A 17,791-nucleotide genomic window follows, 5' to 3' on the forward strand; every position below is an offset into this window, starting at 1 on the left:
TCCCTGCAGCGGTCCGCAGCATGTGCGGTCCCGTAAGCGCCTTTCCCCCTCCACTGTCGGCTCCTTCGCTGGAGTCGAACAGGGGCCGCTTCCTCTGCTGCTTTGCTCCCCCTGGAGCAAAAAACCACAAGGCCCGATAAAGGTAAGTACTTACCTCACGTCCTTGGTTTGCGGGAACGCCCGACTCCCGCTGGCCGCGTTGCACAGCTGTGCGATAATGCCACACCTGCGCACTGGGCTGGGATCTTCACGGAATCACTCACGTGACTCCGAAGTAAAATTCAATATCCTTCTCCTTGGTGAATACCGAAGAATAGAAATTGTTCAATATCTCCCCCATCTCTTTTGGCTCTGCAGGTAGCTGTCCACTCTGACTCTCTAATGGACCAATTTTATCCCTCGTTATCCTTTTGTTATTAATATAGCTGTAGAAACCCTTTGGATTTACTTTCACCTTACTTGCCAAAGCAACCTCATATCTTCTTTTAGCTTTTCTAATTTGTTTCTTAAAATTCTTTTTACATTCTTTATACTCCTCAAGCACCTCATATACTCCATGCTGCCTATAATTATTGTAGATCTCTCTCTTTTTCCGAACCAAGTGTCCAATTTCCCTTGAAAACCATGGCTCTTTCCAATTTTTACTATTTCCTTTCAACTGAACTGGGACATAAAGATTCTGTACTCTTAAAATTTCACCTTTAGATGCCTTCCATTTCTCTTCCACATCTTTCCCATAAAACAAACTGTCCCAATTTACTTCTTTTAAATCCTTTCGCATCTCCTCAAAGTTAGCCTTTCTCCAATCAAAAATCTCAACCCTAGGTCCAGTTCTGACCCTCTCCATAATTATATTGAAACTAATGGCATTGTGATGACTGGTTCCGAACTGTTCCCCAACGCATACCTCTGCCACCTGACCCGTCTCATTTCCTAACAGGAGGTCCAGCACCGCCCCTTCTGTAGTAGGTACTTCTATGTATTGCTGCAAAAAACTATCCTGCACACATTTTACAAACTCCAACCCATCCAGCCCATTTACAGAATGTGTTTCCTAATCCATGTGTGGAAAATTGAAATCTCCCACAATCACTACCTTGTGCTTACTACTAATATCTGCAATCTCCTTACATATTTGCTCTTCCAATTCTCGCTCCCCATTTGGCGGTCTATAATACACCCCTATAAGTGTTACTACCCTTTTCCAATTTCTCAGTTCCACCCAAATAGCCTCCCTCGACGAGCCCTCTAATCTATCCTGCCAAAGCACTGCTGTAATATCTTCCCTGATAAGCAAAGCAACACCTCCACCTCTTGCCCCTCCAATTCTATCACACCTGAAGCAACGAAATCCTGGAATATTTAGTTTCCAATCACAGCCCTCCTGCAACCATGTTTCACTGATCGCCACAACATCATACTTCCAGGTGTCAATCCAGGCTCTAAGTTCATCCACATTTCTTACAATGCTCCTAGCATTAAAATATACACATTTAAGAAACCCACCCTCTCTTATTCTCTGTTTATTGTCTTTTTCTTCTCTCTCCCCTACATTTTGGGTCAAGAGTGCTACCATTCTCTGCCTCCTGCCTCACGCACTGACTGCTAGCTTTCCCAATTTGAGTCCCTCCCCCCAACCATACTAGTTTAAAGTCTCCCCCGTAGCCTTCGCAAATCTCTCCGCCAGGATATTGGTCCCCCTCGAGTTCAAGTGCAACCCGTCCTTTCTGTACAGGTCGCACCTTCCCCAAAAGAGGTTCCAAAGATCCAGAAACTTGAATCCATACCCACTGCACCAGTCCCTCATCCACTCATTTATCCTCCACCTCACTCCATTCCTACTCTCACTGTCACGTGGCACAGGCAGTAATCCTGAGATTGTTACCTTTGCAGTCCCTCTCCTTAACTCTCTACCTAACTCCCTAAATTCTTCTTTCAGGACCGCTTCTCTTTTTTTACCTATGTCGTTGGTACCTATATGTACCACAACCTCAGGCTCCTCTCCCTCCCATTTCAGGATTTCTTGGACACATTCAGACACATCCCTGACCCTGGCACCAGGGAGGCAAACTACCATCCGGGTCTCCTGTCTGCATCCACAGAATCGCCTGTCCGACCCCCTGACTATAGAGTCCCCTATTACAATTGCCCTCCTCTTCTTTTCCTTACCCTTCTGAGCAACAGGACCGGTCTTTGTGCCAGAGGCCCGGCCACTGTCGCTGCCCCCAGGTAGGCTGTCTCCCCCACCCTTACTCAAACAAGAGTACTTATTTTCAAGGTGTACAGCCACCGGGGTACTCACCAGCCCCTGCCTCTGCCCATTGCCCTTCCTAACTGTGACCCAGTTTTCTGTCTCCTGTGGTCTTGGAGTGACCACCTCCCTGTAACTCCTTTCTATGACCTCCTCGCTCTCCCTGAGCAGACAGAGGTCATCGAGTTGCTGCTCCAGGTTCCTAACACGGTCCCTTAGGAGCCCCATCTCGACGGACCTGGCGCAGATGTGGACATCTGGAGGGCACTCCGACTCCATGACCTCCCACATCTGACATCCAGAACAGTAAACTGCCCTGGCCCTCATTCTCCCCCTTGTCCGAATACAATAAAGCCTTACCCGGGATACAAGCCAATCAGCTGCTTCCTCTGGTCCTCTTCCACCAATCAGAGGCTTCCACCAGACTCCTTCTCTGGAAGTGAGATGGAACTTTGCAGATTTGGGTAACTCCTCCTCGCACCAACGGCTCCCCGGGCCTCTGTAGAAGCAAGCCCCGCGCTGTTTTTATACTCACAGCTCCAGGTAACTCCTCCTCGCACCAACGGCTCCCCGGGCCTCTGTAGAAGCAAGCCCTGCACTGTTTTTATACTCACAGCTCCAGGTAAGTCCTCCTCGCACCAACGGCTCCCCGGGCCTCTCTTGTGTTTTATGTTGTCTCCCAATATCTACCTTTTCAGGTGAGTCTTCTGTAATTTTAAAGGAGAGTCATACAGGGATACCAGTGTCACAGGCTCGGTCTCTTCAATACGTCATCCACACTTACGTTTGTTTGTAGATGACACTAAAATTGGTGATACAGTGAACAGTGGGCTTTTTGCGTGCTAACCAATCACGAAATGTACGTACATGTACATGATTACATTCGAGCCGTACGCAGTATACAGAATACATGAATTTAGAAAACCTAGGAGTGCAGATACATCGTTTCATGAAGATGTCACTGGTGGACAGGGTGGTGAAGAAGATCAGTGTAATGGCCTGAAATGTCATCTGCCCATTTCCCTCCACAGATGCTGTCTGGCACACTGAGTTCCTCCAGTAGTTTGTTTTTTCCTCAAATATCTCCCCGCTTCAGATTTGAAATTTCAAATGAACGTCCAGTCTCAGTGCTTTTTGGGAGAGAGTCCTGCCTACTTTAGTTTTGAGATACAACATGGAAACAGGGCCTTCGGCCCACTGAGTCCATGCGACCAACAATCCCCGTGCACTAACACTATCATTCACACGAGGAACAATTTACAATTCTTACCAAACCCAATTGAGTTCATGTGATAGGAGCAGAATTAGGCCATTCGGCCCATAAAGTCTATTCCACCATTCATTCATGGCTGATCTTTCCCTCTCAATCCCATTCTCCTTCCTTCTCCCCATGACCCCTGATGCTGTACTAATCAAGAATCTACCTATCTGCCTTAAAAATATCAATTGATTTGGCCTCCACAGCTTTCAGTGGCAATAAATTCCACAGATTCACCACCCTCTTACTAAAGAAATTCTTCCTAATCTCCTTCCTAAAGGTATAGTGTAGGAAGGAACTGCAGATGTTGGTTTACACCGAAGAAACACAAAACGCTGGAATAACTCAGCAGGACAGGCAGCATCTCTGGATAGAAGGAATGGGTGATGTTTCATGTCGAGTCTGAAGAAAGGTCTTGACCCGTTCCTTCTATCCAGAGATGCTGTCTGCCCCGCTGAGTTACTCCAGCATTTTGTGTCTTTCCTCCTTCCTAACGGTACATCCTTTTATTCTGAGGCTACGGCCTCTAGTCCTAGGTTCTCCCACTAGTGGAAACATCATAAAAAGTGGAAATCAACCTAAAAGACCTGTACGTCTTTGGAGAGCGGGAGGAAACCAGAGCACCCAGAGGAAACCCACAAGGTCACGGGAAGAACTTCCAAACTCCGTACAGATAGCATCAGTAGTCAGGATCGAACCCGGGCCTCTGGCGCTGTAAGGCAGCAACTCTACCGCTGTGCCACTGTGCCATCCTCGTTTTAAGGCAGTGTTCTGGAATAGTTTCTATCCCTGCCAACCCCACCAAATGCTCCAGTCATCTTAGCCCTCTCGAAGAGCAGCATGGACACCTTACATGTTGCACATGGGCAGCATCGAAGGGCCAACTGGCCTCTTCTCACTCTCTTTAATTTATACTTGCCTGGATGAATGCAGCTCCAACACTAAACAAAAAACTCCTCACCATTCAGGACAAATCAGCCGACCCGATTGACTCCCCACCAACTATCTTGGATACTCACTGTCTCTACCACCATTGGCTTGGTGTGCACTACCTACAGTGTGTACTGAAGTTTCCCACCCAAGCTTCTCCCAAACCTGTGACAGGACAAGGGCAGCAGGCATATGGTAACACCACTATCAGCAGCTTCCCCTCCAACATATCCTGACTTGGAAATATATTGCCAATTCATCATCATCACTAGCTCTCCCTCCCCTGTAGCACCGACCGGGGCCACTGCCGTAGGACTGCAGTGGTTCAAGACTGTAGCTCACCAGTGCCATCTCAAGGATAGTTAGTGCAAGACAACACATGCTTGCCTGTGATGCTCAGGTCTATAAACTGGTTGAGCAAATACTATTATGCTAGCCTGGTAGAAAAATCTAACCAGTTGCCTGCTCATTAGCGGTGTCTGTCCATGTCTGTCTGTCTATGTCTTCCTATGTATGTCTGCATGTCTATACGTGTCTGTATGTTTATGTATGACTGCATATTATGTCTGTCTATGTACTCGCTTGGACTCGGCTTGTATTTGCTAGAATTTAGAAGATTGAGGGGGGATCTTATAGAAACTTACAAATTTCTTAAGGGGTTGGACAGGCTAGATGCAGGAAGTTTGTTCCCGATGTTGGGGAAGTCCAGAACAAGGGGTCACAGTTTAAGGATAAGGGGGAAATCTTTTAGGACCGAGATGAGAAAAACCTTTTTCACACAGAGAGTGGTGAATCTCTGGAATTCTCTGCCACAGAAGGTAGTTGAGACCAGTTGATTGGCTATATTTAAGAGGGAGGTAGATGTGGCCCTTCTGGCTAAAGGGATCAGGGGGTATGGAGAGAAGGCAGGTACAGGATACTGAGTTGGATGATCAGCCATGATCATATTGAATGGCGGTGCAGGCTCGAAGGGCCGAATGGCCTACTCCTGCACCAATTTTCTATGTATGTCTGTCTATATATGTATGGCTGCCTATCGCTGTATGTCTATATATATATCTGTCTGTACGTCCATCTTTGTGTGTGTGTGTGTGTGTGTGTGTGTGTGTGTGTGTGTGTGTGTGTGTGTGTGTGTGTGTGTGTGTGTGTGTGTGTGTGTGTGTGTGTGTGTGTGTGTGTGTGTGTGTGTGTGTGTGTGTGTGTGTGTGTGTGTGTGTGTGTGTGTGTGTGTGTGTGTGTGTGTGTGTGTGTGTGTGTGTGTGCGCGCGCCTTGTGATCCAGCACAAGATGGGTTAAAGGCTAATTTGTCTAGTGTTATCTCTTCTTGACTGGCTCTGATTATCAATTAGATGTGCTTCCAGTTTTAGGCAGAGCAGTGGATAATCTGCTATAGAGTGCTGAACTCTTGGGGATTGGAGGTCAATTTTTTAATGAGCTCAGTGTTTCATAATTACTTGGCATTCCATGCTGGGTTGAAAGGAAATTTTGTTAAATTAATGAGACTACAAAAAATACCGGTAATTACTGGAGCAATGCTAGAAAGTGAATGCTGCCGTGCCTTTGCACAGACTGGGCAATGCCGCAACCAGGTGTGTTTGAACATCACGCACAAAGCAGATGTACCCCGGAGAACAGGTTCAGCAACCAAGCCTTCAAAATATCCCAAAGCTGGAGAAACTGAAATAAGACTGCAAAATAATTGAAAACGGATTAGCTTGGAGAATATCTACAAAGTTGTTGCAATGCTTATATGGCACAAATAAAAGGCAATTTTTTGATAGAAGTTCTCCCTCACCGTTTCCTTCCCCGCCCCCCCCCTCCCCCCTCAGTTCCCACTCTGCCCTCCCTGCCCCCCCTCGTCATCCCATCATCTCCCCTCTCTCACCTTCCCTCACCCCTTCCTGCCCTGTCCCCTCACTCCTCCTCTCTCACTCCCCCTTTTTCACCCTGCCTCTCTCATCCCCTCTCCCCTCCCTCTCTCACATGCCCCCTCTCCGTCATGCCCCCTCCCTCACGCTCTCCTCCCTCATCCCCCCCCTCCCTCTCACGCCTCCCCTCTCCAACTCTCTCTTTCTCCCCTTTTCGCTCTCACCACATCTCTCCCTCCCCTCTCTCACTCCCTCCGATCTCTATCTCTCACCTCTCCTCCCCACTCTCCCAAACTCAACCCTCTCGATTCACTCCTTTCCCCTCCTGATTTCCCCGCTCCACTACCCCTTTAACTTGCTCTCGCATCCATTTTGGAGATTAGACAGAATCATTGTGAATCTTCAGCTCCTGGTTGAGGTTGTAAAAGTGGTGCAGCCTCTGCATCTGGTTTTCCAATCTATCGTAATCAGCCCATCAATACAACAACAGGGGATTTGTTACCCATTTTGTGCTTTGTTCTTTATGATCGAGGCACAGGGGTCAGTTGGGTCAGGAAATGACCTTGAGGAAATTCCCTATCAGTTATACATGAGATACAGATTTTCCTACCCATCCTATTTTGATTTGCAGGGCTAATTTTGTGTTATGAGTAATACATGAGATAACACCAAATTATCTCTGCAAATGAAAATTGACATTCATCCCTCTTGACTCAAAGCAAGATTAGTCTTAAAAAGAGCTGAGATAATGAGGAAAAGCCAAGAATAACCGAGTCCCTCTGATCAGAGCCACAAACGGCAGGAGGATTCCCCTGTCACTTGAACATCATTTCATGGCCAGGTGCAGGGTGGAGACGGTGCAATCTTCACTCGCAGTTTGGCACGTCAAGCTTTTGTGGATTTATTCCACCGCCTGGTGTGAAGTGATAAACCGAGGTGGTGTCTGAACACCATTCCAGTGCACGGGCCCCCAATAAATCATCTCTCGCTTCAAGGCCTGTCCTTTGAAGTTGGCTGATTCCCTGCTCTGTCAGGAAAGCTCTGTCTGTTTTATGGTGTTGAGATACCTACAGAGACCTGAGAACACAAAACACAGACTGTTGCCACAGTACTGAGGGAGAGCCGCACTGTCAGAGGTGCTGCCTTTGAGATGAGGGATTATTCTGAGGCCCATCTGTTCCCTCAGCCGAACCATTGCACGGTTTGAAGTTGAACAAGAAAGTGCCAGTACAGTGTGATGATCAGTCATATCTTATATAATGGCAGTTATTCATAGGTCATAGGAGCATAATAGGCCTTTCGGCCCATCGAGTCTACTCCACTATTCAATCTGTAGACTTTAGCGATACTGCATGGAAAAAGACCTTCGGCCCACCCTATCTGTGCCAACCACCGATCACCCCGTACTCCAGCACCATCCTGAACATTGGGGACAATTTACAATTTTACCAAGCCAATTAACCTACAAACTTGTATGTCTTTGGAGTGTGGAAGGAAACCGGAGCACCCGCAGAAAACCCATGCGGTCACAGGGAGAATGTACAAACTCCGTACAGACAGCACTCATAGACAGGATCAAACCCGGGTCTCTGGCGCTGTAAGGCAGAAACTCTATTGTGCCACATCATAGCTGATCTTTCTTTCTCTCTCAACCCCATTCTCCTGCCGACTCCCCATAAACCTTGACGCTGTTACCAATCAAAAATCTGTCAATCTCTGCTTTAAAAATACCAAATGACTTGGCCTCCACAGCAGTCTTTGGCAATGAATTCCACAGATTCACCACCCTCTGACTAAAGAACTACCTCCTCATCTCCTTTTTAAAGGTACGTTCTTTTGTTCTGGGGCTGTGCCCTCTAGTTCTAGACCCTCTCACTAGTGGAAACATCCGCCCCACATCCATTCTATCCAGCCCTTACACTATTCGGTAAGTTGTAAAGTCATACAGTGTGTGGATATGGCAGGCTATTCGGCCCATCAAATCCACACTGGCCAGTGGTGTCCATCTGTATCATTCCCACCTTCCAACAGTTGTCAGAGTCATACTGCATGGAAACAGGCTCTTCGGCTTGACTTGCCCACACCAACCAACATGCCCCATCTGCAGTGCCCTCCATAATGTTTGGGACAAATACCCATCATTCTTCTTAATGATGTTCCAAACAGTTGATTTAAGTAAGTCAAAGGTTTGGCTGATGTCTCTAACAGTTTGATTCTTGTTTCTCAGTCTCATAACGGCTTCTTTGACTTTCAATGGCACAACTTTGGTCCTCATGTTGATAAACAGCAATAAAAGTTTCCAAAGGTGATGGACAGATTGAAGGAAAGACTAGGTGCTGAGAGCTCCCTTATACCTGCATTAAGGAGGCATTTAAACACACCCGAGCAATTACAAACACCTGTGAAGCCAGGTGTCCCAAACATTATGGTGCCCTGAAGTGGGGGAACTATGTATAAAATGTACAAAAATACCCTTTAATTAAATCTGACAATGTGCACTTTAACCACGTGATTTTTTTTTCTATTACGAATCTCAAACTATGGAGTACAGAGGCAAATAAATAAATGATGGGTCTTTGTCTCGAATATAATGGAGGGCACTGTACACTAGTCCCACCTGCCTACGTTTGGCCCATATCCCTTAAAACCTATCCTGTCCATGTCCCTGTTTAAATATTTCTTAAACGTTGCGATAATACCTGCTTCAACTATCTCCTCTGCCAGCTTGTTCCATACACCCACCACCCCTTGTGTAAAACATTTTACCCCTCAGTTCCTATTAAGTCCATCCGCATCACCTTAAACCTATGTCCTCTGGTTCTCGATTCCCTGACTCTGGGCAAGAGACTCTGTGTGCGTTTACCCAAACTATTCCTTTGAGGATTTTGTACACCTCCAAGGAATAGAGTCCTCGCTTACTCGACCTCTCCCTATAGCTCAGGCCCTTGAGTCCTAGCAATATCCTCATAAATCTTCTCGGCACGCTTTCCAGACTGACAATGTCTTTCCTATAACATGGCGACCAAAACCGAAGACAATATTCTAAATTGTCCCCAAGAACATTGCCTCAATGAGGTCAACTGTCAGTCCTCCAAACTCCATAAATTGGTTATCTTCAATCTCACCTCCTCAGGCTTCCCCTTATTACAAGAACCAATCCATTGGCTCTGCACTGCACTGACTCCAAAGCAAGTAGATCCTTCCTTGTGCAAAATATTTTAGGTTCTTAGGTACTTTAACAAATAGTTTAGGTTTTAGAGATACAGTGTGGAAACAGGCCCTTCAGCCCATCGCGTCTGCGCCAACCAGCCATCACCCACCTGTACATGAGTTCTATCTTACACTCTAGGGACAATTTACAGAATCCAATTAACCTACAAACATGCATGCCTTTGGAAAGTGGGAGGAAACCAGATCACCCAGAGAAAACCCACATGGTCACAATGAGAACGTACAAACTCGGTACAGGCAGCACCCGTAGTCAGGATCGAACCCGGGTCTACGGCGCTGTGAGGCAACAGCTCCACCGTTACACCACTGTTCCACTGCTACTAACATGGTGCCGACGTATTGTCTGTGTTTGAATGGGCTGCTCTCTCTGCTTCCTTTCAGGTGACTATGAAGATCACTGCCATGTCCCCATCTGGATACTGGCAAAGCCGACGCAACCGTTACGACCTGCTGGTGACGTCGCTGGGTGTAATCTGGGTGGTGTTGCACTTCGCTTTACTTGTAAGTCATGTGCCATTTCCCCTGCTCTATTGAGTAGATTGGAAGCAATGTCATGACTTGACAGTGATCAATCAGTCCCAGCTAAGGCAATGAAACGTTCAATTCTGCTCCTGCCAGATTAATTGGAAAGTTCTGCCTTGTGGATGTCCTGTAAATAGTTAGACTTTACTTTAGGCTTTAGAGATACAGCGCGGAAACAGACCCTTCGGCCCACCGGGTCCACGCTAACCAGCGACACCCCTTACATTAGGGACAATGTACAATTTTACTGAAGGCAATTTGCCTGCAAACCTGTAAAGAGGAGGGAAGAGACTGCAGCCCTAAGATTTTTTGCCTCCACCACAGTGAGGAGGTGTTTGGAGGACTCACTGTGGTGGATGTTAATTTGTGTTTATTGTTGTTTATTATTGTATTATTGTATGTATGACTGCAGGCACGAAAGTTCGTTCAGACTGTAAGGTCTGAATGACAATAAAGGTAATTCTAATTCTAATGTCTTTCGAATGTGGGAGGAGACCAGAGCATCTGGAGAAAACCCACGCAATCTAGTTTAGTTTAGAGATACAGCGCGAAAACAGGCCCTTCGGCCCACCTAGTCCATACTGATCGGCGATCACCTCGTATATTGGCACTATCCTACACACCTAGGGGCAATTTTCAATTTTACTGAAGCCAATTGACCTACTAACCTGTACTTCTTTGGAGTGTGGGAGGAAACCAGAGCACCCAGAGAAAACCAACACAGTCACAGGGGTAACGTACAAACCCAATACAGACAACACCCGTAGTCATGATTGAACCCGGGTCTCTGGCGCTGTAACTCTACTGCTTCACTCACCATGCCGTCCCCCATAGGAAATAATAGAATGCTAATGTCCGGCTCAGTGGCACACTCTCACCTGAATCAGACGGTTGTGGGATCAAATATGGGCTGTTTTTTCATTGCAGTATTGGGGGACTGCCATTCTCTCATGGGTGCCATCTTTCAGTGGCCACAACAGATCCCCCCAACTGAATGCAAGAGATCAACTTTGGACATGAGAGAAAGCTTCTCAGCAGGAGTGACATTTCTCCCTCAGTTAGAATCATTGAATGTGGATTATGGAGTCATTATCACATTGCTTTTACAGGACTTTTCCACGTGCAAGGTGGCGCAGCGGTAGTTGCTGCCTTATAGCGCCAGAGACCCGGGTTCGATCCTGATTACGGGCGCTGTCTGTACGGAATTTGTACATTCTCCATGTGACTGCATCGGTTTTGTCCAGGTGCACTGGTTTCAAGTTCAAGTTCACATTTATTGTCACATGCACCAATTGATACAGTGAAATTTGAGTTGCCGTACAAATAAAAAGAACACAATACACGCTAGAGTTTAACATAAACATCCACCACAGCGGAATCCAAGTTTCCCAGTGTGATGGAAGGCAATAAAGTTCAGTCAACTTCCTCTTTGTTCACCTGTGGTCGGGGCCTTTGAACCCCCCCCACTGTCCCCACTACGGACGGCCCGACGTACAGGCCCTCTCGCCGGGATGATCAAAACTCGGGCGTCAGAACGGAGGAACACATTCGCGGCTTGGAGTTTCCGAATCCACCGCTTCCTACCGCAGACCGCGGCTTCCGAAGTCCACAGGCCGAGCTGCACGGAGCCACACTGGCGACCCCCAGCAAAAGATCCCAGGCCTCTGCGATGTTAAAATCAGCGTCGCCCCCGCGGCTAGAAGCTCCGCAAACCACAGCTCCACGGTGTAAAAGTCAGCAGGCCCAACACGCCGGAGCTCCAACACTGGTGATCCCTGGCAAGGCATCGCCCCGCACCGCAATGATAATTCAGTGCTGCGCCCGCCACTGAAGCTCTGGCCGGTCTCCGGCAGGAAAGGCCGCGCCAATCCAGTTGGTAGGCCCCGAGGGGGAGGGCGAAGAAGCGACACAGAGAAAAGACGCATCTCCGTCCAGGTAAGTGACTGAAAAACGGTTTCCCCCTATTACCCCCACCCCCCATATAAGATATACTAAGAAACATTTAAAACATACAATTAGACACACTAAAAATAACAAAAGGGTGAAAGGACTGCTGGCGAGGCAGCCATTGCTGGCGCCACCCGGTGGAAAGTTCTTCCCACTCTCTAAAGACGTACAGATTTGTAAGTTAATTGGCTTTGGCAAAAATTGCAAATCGGCCCTAGAGTGTAGGATAGTGTCAGTGTATGGGGTGATCGCTGATTGGCGCGGACTCGGTGGGCTGAGGGCCTGTTTTCCCACTGTATCTATAAAGAACAAATTGGCTCCAAAGTGGTCTGGAGTGCATGAAGTGTGCTACAGAAGCAAAAGACTTGTTCAAGTTCGAGCTGAGTCGTTTATCCTTGACAGAAAGTATTAAGTACCGCAGAAGGAGGTTTAACTCGACTGTGTTTCGTCACCAGGTGACTGATGTTCCAGACTTGCCAAGAGAGAGTTTGGGAGGAGATAGGCACAAAATACTGGATCAGCAGTTCCTCAGCGGTTCAGGAAGCTTCTCTGGAGAAAAGGAATAGGTGACATTTTGGACTGTGAGAGCAGAGAGAATGTGAAGCTCGCTGCCCCAGGCAGGGCTGGAGGTGCAGAGCAGGGTTGGGTTTGAGGAGAAGGTGCATAAACACACACACGAGGAAGCTGGTTTCAGATGGAGGAGGGGAAGAGATTGGTGTGGGGCAGAAACGCACCGTGGTGAGGGGTGATTGGGGTGTGCGACATTAGCTCTCTGGGATCCAGCTATGAGATGTGTGGTCAACCTTGAACACGCTCCTAAGATAGACACAAAGTTCTGGAGTAACTTAGCGGGTCAGCAGCATCTATGGAGAAAAATAGATGGGTGAAGTTTAGGGTCGGAATCCTTCTTCAGACTGAAGGTATGGGGGGGGGGGGGGGACCTGAAAGTAGGAAAAGGCCAGAACAAATCAGGTTGGCAACAGATGACCAAGGATGGGTGGAGCCTTTATTGGCCCAGTGTTGGCTGGGGAAGAGGTGAAGTAATGAATGGATAAAGGGATATGAACAGTGGAACTGGTAGGACGAGGGGGAGAGGGGAGGGAGGGGGGGGGGGGGGGGGGGGGGGGGGGCGGGAAGAAGAGGCAGAACGCAAGAGATAGTTGAAATTAGAGAAATCAGCCTTTGTTAGCAGCCAAAGCTAATTATGAGATGCTGTTCCTCCAATTTGCACTGTGGTTCACTCTGACAGTGGAGGAGGCCCATTGCAGAAAGGTCAGTATGGGAATGGGAAGGGGAGTTAAAATCGAAGTTATACTCAAAAAGCTGGAGTAATGTAACGGGTCAGGCAGCATCTCTGGAGCAAAATAATAGGTTATGTTTCGGGTCGAGACCCTTCATCAGACTGAAAGTCAGGGAGGGGGAAAGGGGAGTTGAAGTGTTTGGCAACCAGGAGATCGCTCTTAGCAACCGAGTTACAGAGTTTGCTTGTGGCTAATTCACAGAACGAGTACACTTACATGATGGGCGCCTGTGTCATCGTGTTCCGGTTCTTCTCCATTTGTGGGAAACACGTGAGTACGCAGCTCGCGTCAGGAGAGCGGCGAGCCTCCGCAGACGGGAGCGTAACTGTGCAGCCTCGCCTCATCATCATCAGTCTCTTGCAGCGTCTTGTGTTGCTGTTGTCCCGTGCGGAGTGTACAATGGTGTTTACGCGCTTCATGTCCATTCACTGCATTCATTTGTTGTGTGTGTTTCTTTTTCCTTTTGCTTCGATGTGTTTGAGCATCCGCGATGAGCCGTCGTGTTGAGGGTTGCTGCATCCGTCCCCTCTGGTGATCCGGGAGAGGCAGAGATCCCATCTCGACCAGGAGTTGAGCCAGTCCCCATCTCAGGTCCATTTCTTAGTCAAGCTCAGGGTATCAGACCGTAATATTGAATTAGCCATTTCAAAGAGACTCTTTCCTTTGCTGTTAAATTGTAACATAAAACTTGTCACTCGAAATCTTCATTTATTGTAGCTAAAACCCTCAGGCCCGTATTCTACTAATTGCAAAGTTAGACTTTCCTTAAACTCACCTTAAACCTGCCGTTCGGTCTAACTAAACACGACGCTCGGTTTAAGAAAAATTTGGTATTCTGGTAGCGAGGTTTAGTTGGACTAAAGTCAAAGGCAAGTCTAACTTTAGACTTTGGTTTTAGCTGAGTGTAAAGTTGGACCGCGTTTTAATTGCCATGGTGACGATGTCTGCTTGTCCTGCACATGTACAATGCAATAGCAGGTGCATGAGCAGATGACAACTTCAACATGGCTGACAAAAAGAAACAGCGGAAAGGAAACTGGGACGCCACCGAGAATGAATTTCTCCTGACGTTACTAGTCGATAAAATTACAATTATCGAGAAAAAAAGGTGTAATTTCCAGGCAACAATTGAAAAGAACAAGGCATGGATTCGATTTCTTCACAATTCCAGTCGGGGTTTGACAGCCGCAGAGATCTTCGTGACCTTCGTAAGCAATGGAAGAGAATGAAGTTGCAAGCGGAGGTAGAGTGGTCTCCGCAGTGCTTCCAGCTCGTCGGTCATTTTTTCTCTCCGTCGCGAGCTTAAACCTTCCTTAAACCTGCCCCCCACTGAGTCTAAATTTTGCGGCAAGTTGGACTCTAGTCTAAGGTCAGTCTAAGCTTTGGCAATTAGTAGAAAGACAACTCAGACTTTAGTTTAAATATCATGGATTTAAACCCGCCGTTGAGTCTAAATTGCAGAGTTAAACCTGCTGTTGGGTTTAAAAAAAATTAGTAGAATACGGGCCTTACTGTTTATTTATTGAGACTGTCTACATTGCAAGGAATATTTAGTGCGTAGAATGACTGTCAAGATGTGTAGAGGTTTTGTAGTCAATAGAATCCTTCACAACTCAGTGTTTACCTTGGTGTAAATTGGTTTAATCAGTTTGATAATGTATTGAATTGTGAGGATATGTTGTCTGGTTACAGGTGACGCTGAAGATGTTGTTACTGACTGTAGTTGTCAGTATGTACAAGAGCTTTTTTATTATAGTGGGGATGTTCTTACTACTGATCTGCTACGCCTTTGCTGGAGTGGTTCTGTTTGGGACTGTCAAGTATGGAGAGAACATCAACAGGTGTGTAAACCTTTCTCCCTCCGTGAAACCCCGCGTGTTATTATTAATGCCCTTTGGTCTGTAGGAATGATAATTGTTTCTGTGTTTTTTGTGGTAGCCTCTTAGTAACAGCTCCCTGCTCCTGGTACAGAGACAGTACCCTGAATACTGGGTGGCACCCATGTGCCTCTGTAGCCTCATGCTCAACCAAATCCATTTAACTCTTGTTCGTTCGCCCCACTGACTCCCCAACCTGGTGCCATCTCTATTCTAACATTTGCATCCTCATTTTCAAGTCCCTCAGTAGCCTCCATCCTTTCCTATTTCTTTATAGGCCCTTACATCCCTCCTTATCTCAATACCTCCCGCCAGTGGTGCAGCGGTGGAGGTGCTACCTTACTGCGCCAGAGACCCAGGTTCAATGCTGACTACAGTCACTGTCTGTATGGGGTTTGTACGTTCTCCTTGTGACCTGCGCGGGTTTTCTCCAGGTGCTCCGGTTTCCTCCCACTCTCCAAAACCATACAGGTTTGTAGATTAATTGGCTTGAAAAAATTGTACATTGTCCCTAGTATGTGTAGGATAGTGTTATTGTGCGGGGATTGCTGGTTGGCGTGGACTTGGGCCGGGGTGGAAGATCGCAACCTTCACGTGGCCCACCCTGTTTCGATGAATGAAATCAACCTGGCGTGCACAATCAAATAAGATCAAATAGAACAAGTTGTCCTACAACTTTAGGCTGTGCACGCCAAGAAGACGAAGAAGTGGACTCGGGCCGAAGGGCCTGTTTCCATGCTATATCACTAAACTAAACCCATCCCTATCTCTAAATCCCTCCAGCTGCTACTCCTCTCTGTATCTTCATAACTCCCCTTCCATCACTACACCTTTCCCGATCTCTGTAATCACCTCCAGCGATATGCCCCTCCCCTATCGCTGTACACTTTGCTAATCAGACATGGGATTATGTATGGCAATAATCTACTGGACTGAATGTAAGAAAATAATTTCCCTGTGCTTTTGCACGTGTCAAATAAAAACACCATTGAAACTCCAAAGAGGTTAATTGACTTGGTATAAATGTAAATTGTCCCTAATGTGTGTAGGATCGTGTTAAAGTGCGGGGATCGCTGGTCGGAGCAGACTCGGTGGGCCGAAGGGCCTGTTTCCGTGCTATATCTCTAAACAAAACTAAACTGAATAGGGTGTTCAAGAAGGAACTGCAGATGCTGGAAGATCGAAGGTACACAAAAATGCTGGAGAAACTCAGCAGGTGCAGCAGCATCAATGGAGCGAAGGAAATGGGTGACGTTTCGGGCCGAAACCCTTCTTCAGACTGATGGGGGGTGGGGGGGGAGAAGGAAGGAAAAAGGGAGGAGGAGGAGCCCGAGAAATAGGGTCTCGACCCGAAACGGCACCCATTCCTTCTCTCCAGAGATGCTGCCTGACCCGCTGAGTTACTCCAGCATTTTTTGTCTACCTTAAAGTAAACTGAAATAAAGGCACAATTGACCATTGGATCCTCCTCCGACTCCTACACTCCTCCTTGCTCTGGAGTGAGACTTGAACCCATGACCTCTTGACTCGGGTGAGCAATTAACTGGTGTTCTGTCAGCTTTGCTTTCTGTTGCAATTGTTCTTTTGGATTATAACGTGGTTTGTTTAAAAAGCTCTATATTTCACAGATTACATTAAATAGAATACATCTGATAATCAGTAAAGGTGCATTTATGTTGGTAATGATAGAGAATACAGTTCAAAAGAAAAATCTTATATTATCTCAAGCAAGTTGCGTAAGTTTAAGTTGCTCAATGGTTTAAATTGCCTGATGCCTCTGATGATTTTACAGTTTTGGTAGTTTGTTTCATCCAGGCTATTTCACAGACTCTCCATTTCAAAACCCTAGATAATCACCTCACTGTTGTTTGTTATCTCTCCATACAGACATGCAAACTTCTCCTCTGCCGGTAAAGCCATCACTGTCCTGTTCCGCATCGTCACAGGGGAAGACTGGAATAAGATCATGCATGACTGCATGGTGAGTAGGAAACTCCACAGCCACATTTCCTATATTACTGTAACATGACTCCCCCCCCCCAAACTTCTATACTCAGTTCTTAGTTTAATAGTATACGATGCAATAGAACTTTATTTATCTCAGGAGGGAAATTGGTCTGCCAACAGTTATAAAACACAAGATCCATGAAACATGAAATTAAAGTGACTAGGGGAAAGTTCAGAATTGGCCATGTGCAAAGATTGTCTACCCCACAACAGAATGGGGAGGAGTTTGATAGCCAAACTGCAGTGTTCAATGCCTCTTGTAATTCCCCCACAGGTCCAGCCACCTTTCTGCACTCCCAACGATGAGAATTACTGGGAGACGGACTGTGGAAACTATGCTGGAGCCCTGATGTATTTCTGTTCTTTTTATGTCATCATTGCATATATAATGCTCAACCTTCTTGTTGGTAAGTTGGCGTTAAATCAGGTGAAATAGTTGGTGAAGCGATACACCCTGATGTTGCTGGAGTTTGCCATTACAGAGTTAGTCAGACACTTCTCACAGCGTGAGGGGAATGTGTGCTGTTAACATGCCGCAACGTACATATCAGAACCCGTGTCCAAGTGAGGATTATCTTACAAAACCAAGATCACTGCCG

At 46.8% G+C, this 17,791-nt stretch overlaps 1 protein-coding gene across 1 annotated transcript in view; it reads left to right on the forward strand.

The window, feature by feature from the left end:
* Positions 1-17,791, forward strand: part of nalcn (sodium leak channel, non-selective) — a 201,010-nt gene that overhangs the window by 159,659 nt on the left and 23,560 nt on the right. The window contains 5 exon segments of the mRNA XM_055636651.1: positions 9,920-10,039; positions 13,510-13,578; positions 15,001-15,149; positions 17,073-17,166; positions 17,467-17,599. Coding sequence (XP_055492626.1) covers positions 9,920-10,039; positions 13,510-13,578; positions 15,001-15,149; positions 17,073-17,166; positions 17,467-17,599 — 565 coding nt within the window.

This window comes from Leucoraja erinacea, chromosome 6 (genome assembly GCF_028641065.1).
Source record: "Leucoraja erinacea ecotype New England chromosome 6, Leri_hhj_1, whole genome shotgun sequence".
Taxonomy (NCBI): Eukaryota; Metazoa; Chordata; class Chondrichthyes; order Rajiformes; family Rajidae; genus Leucoraja; species Leucoraja erinaceus.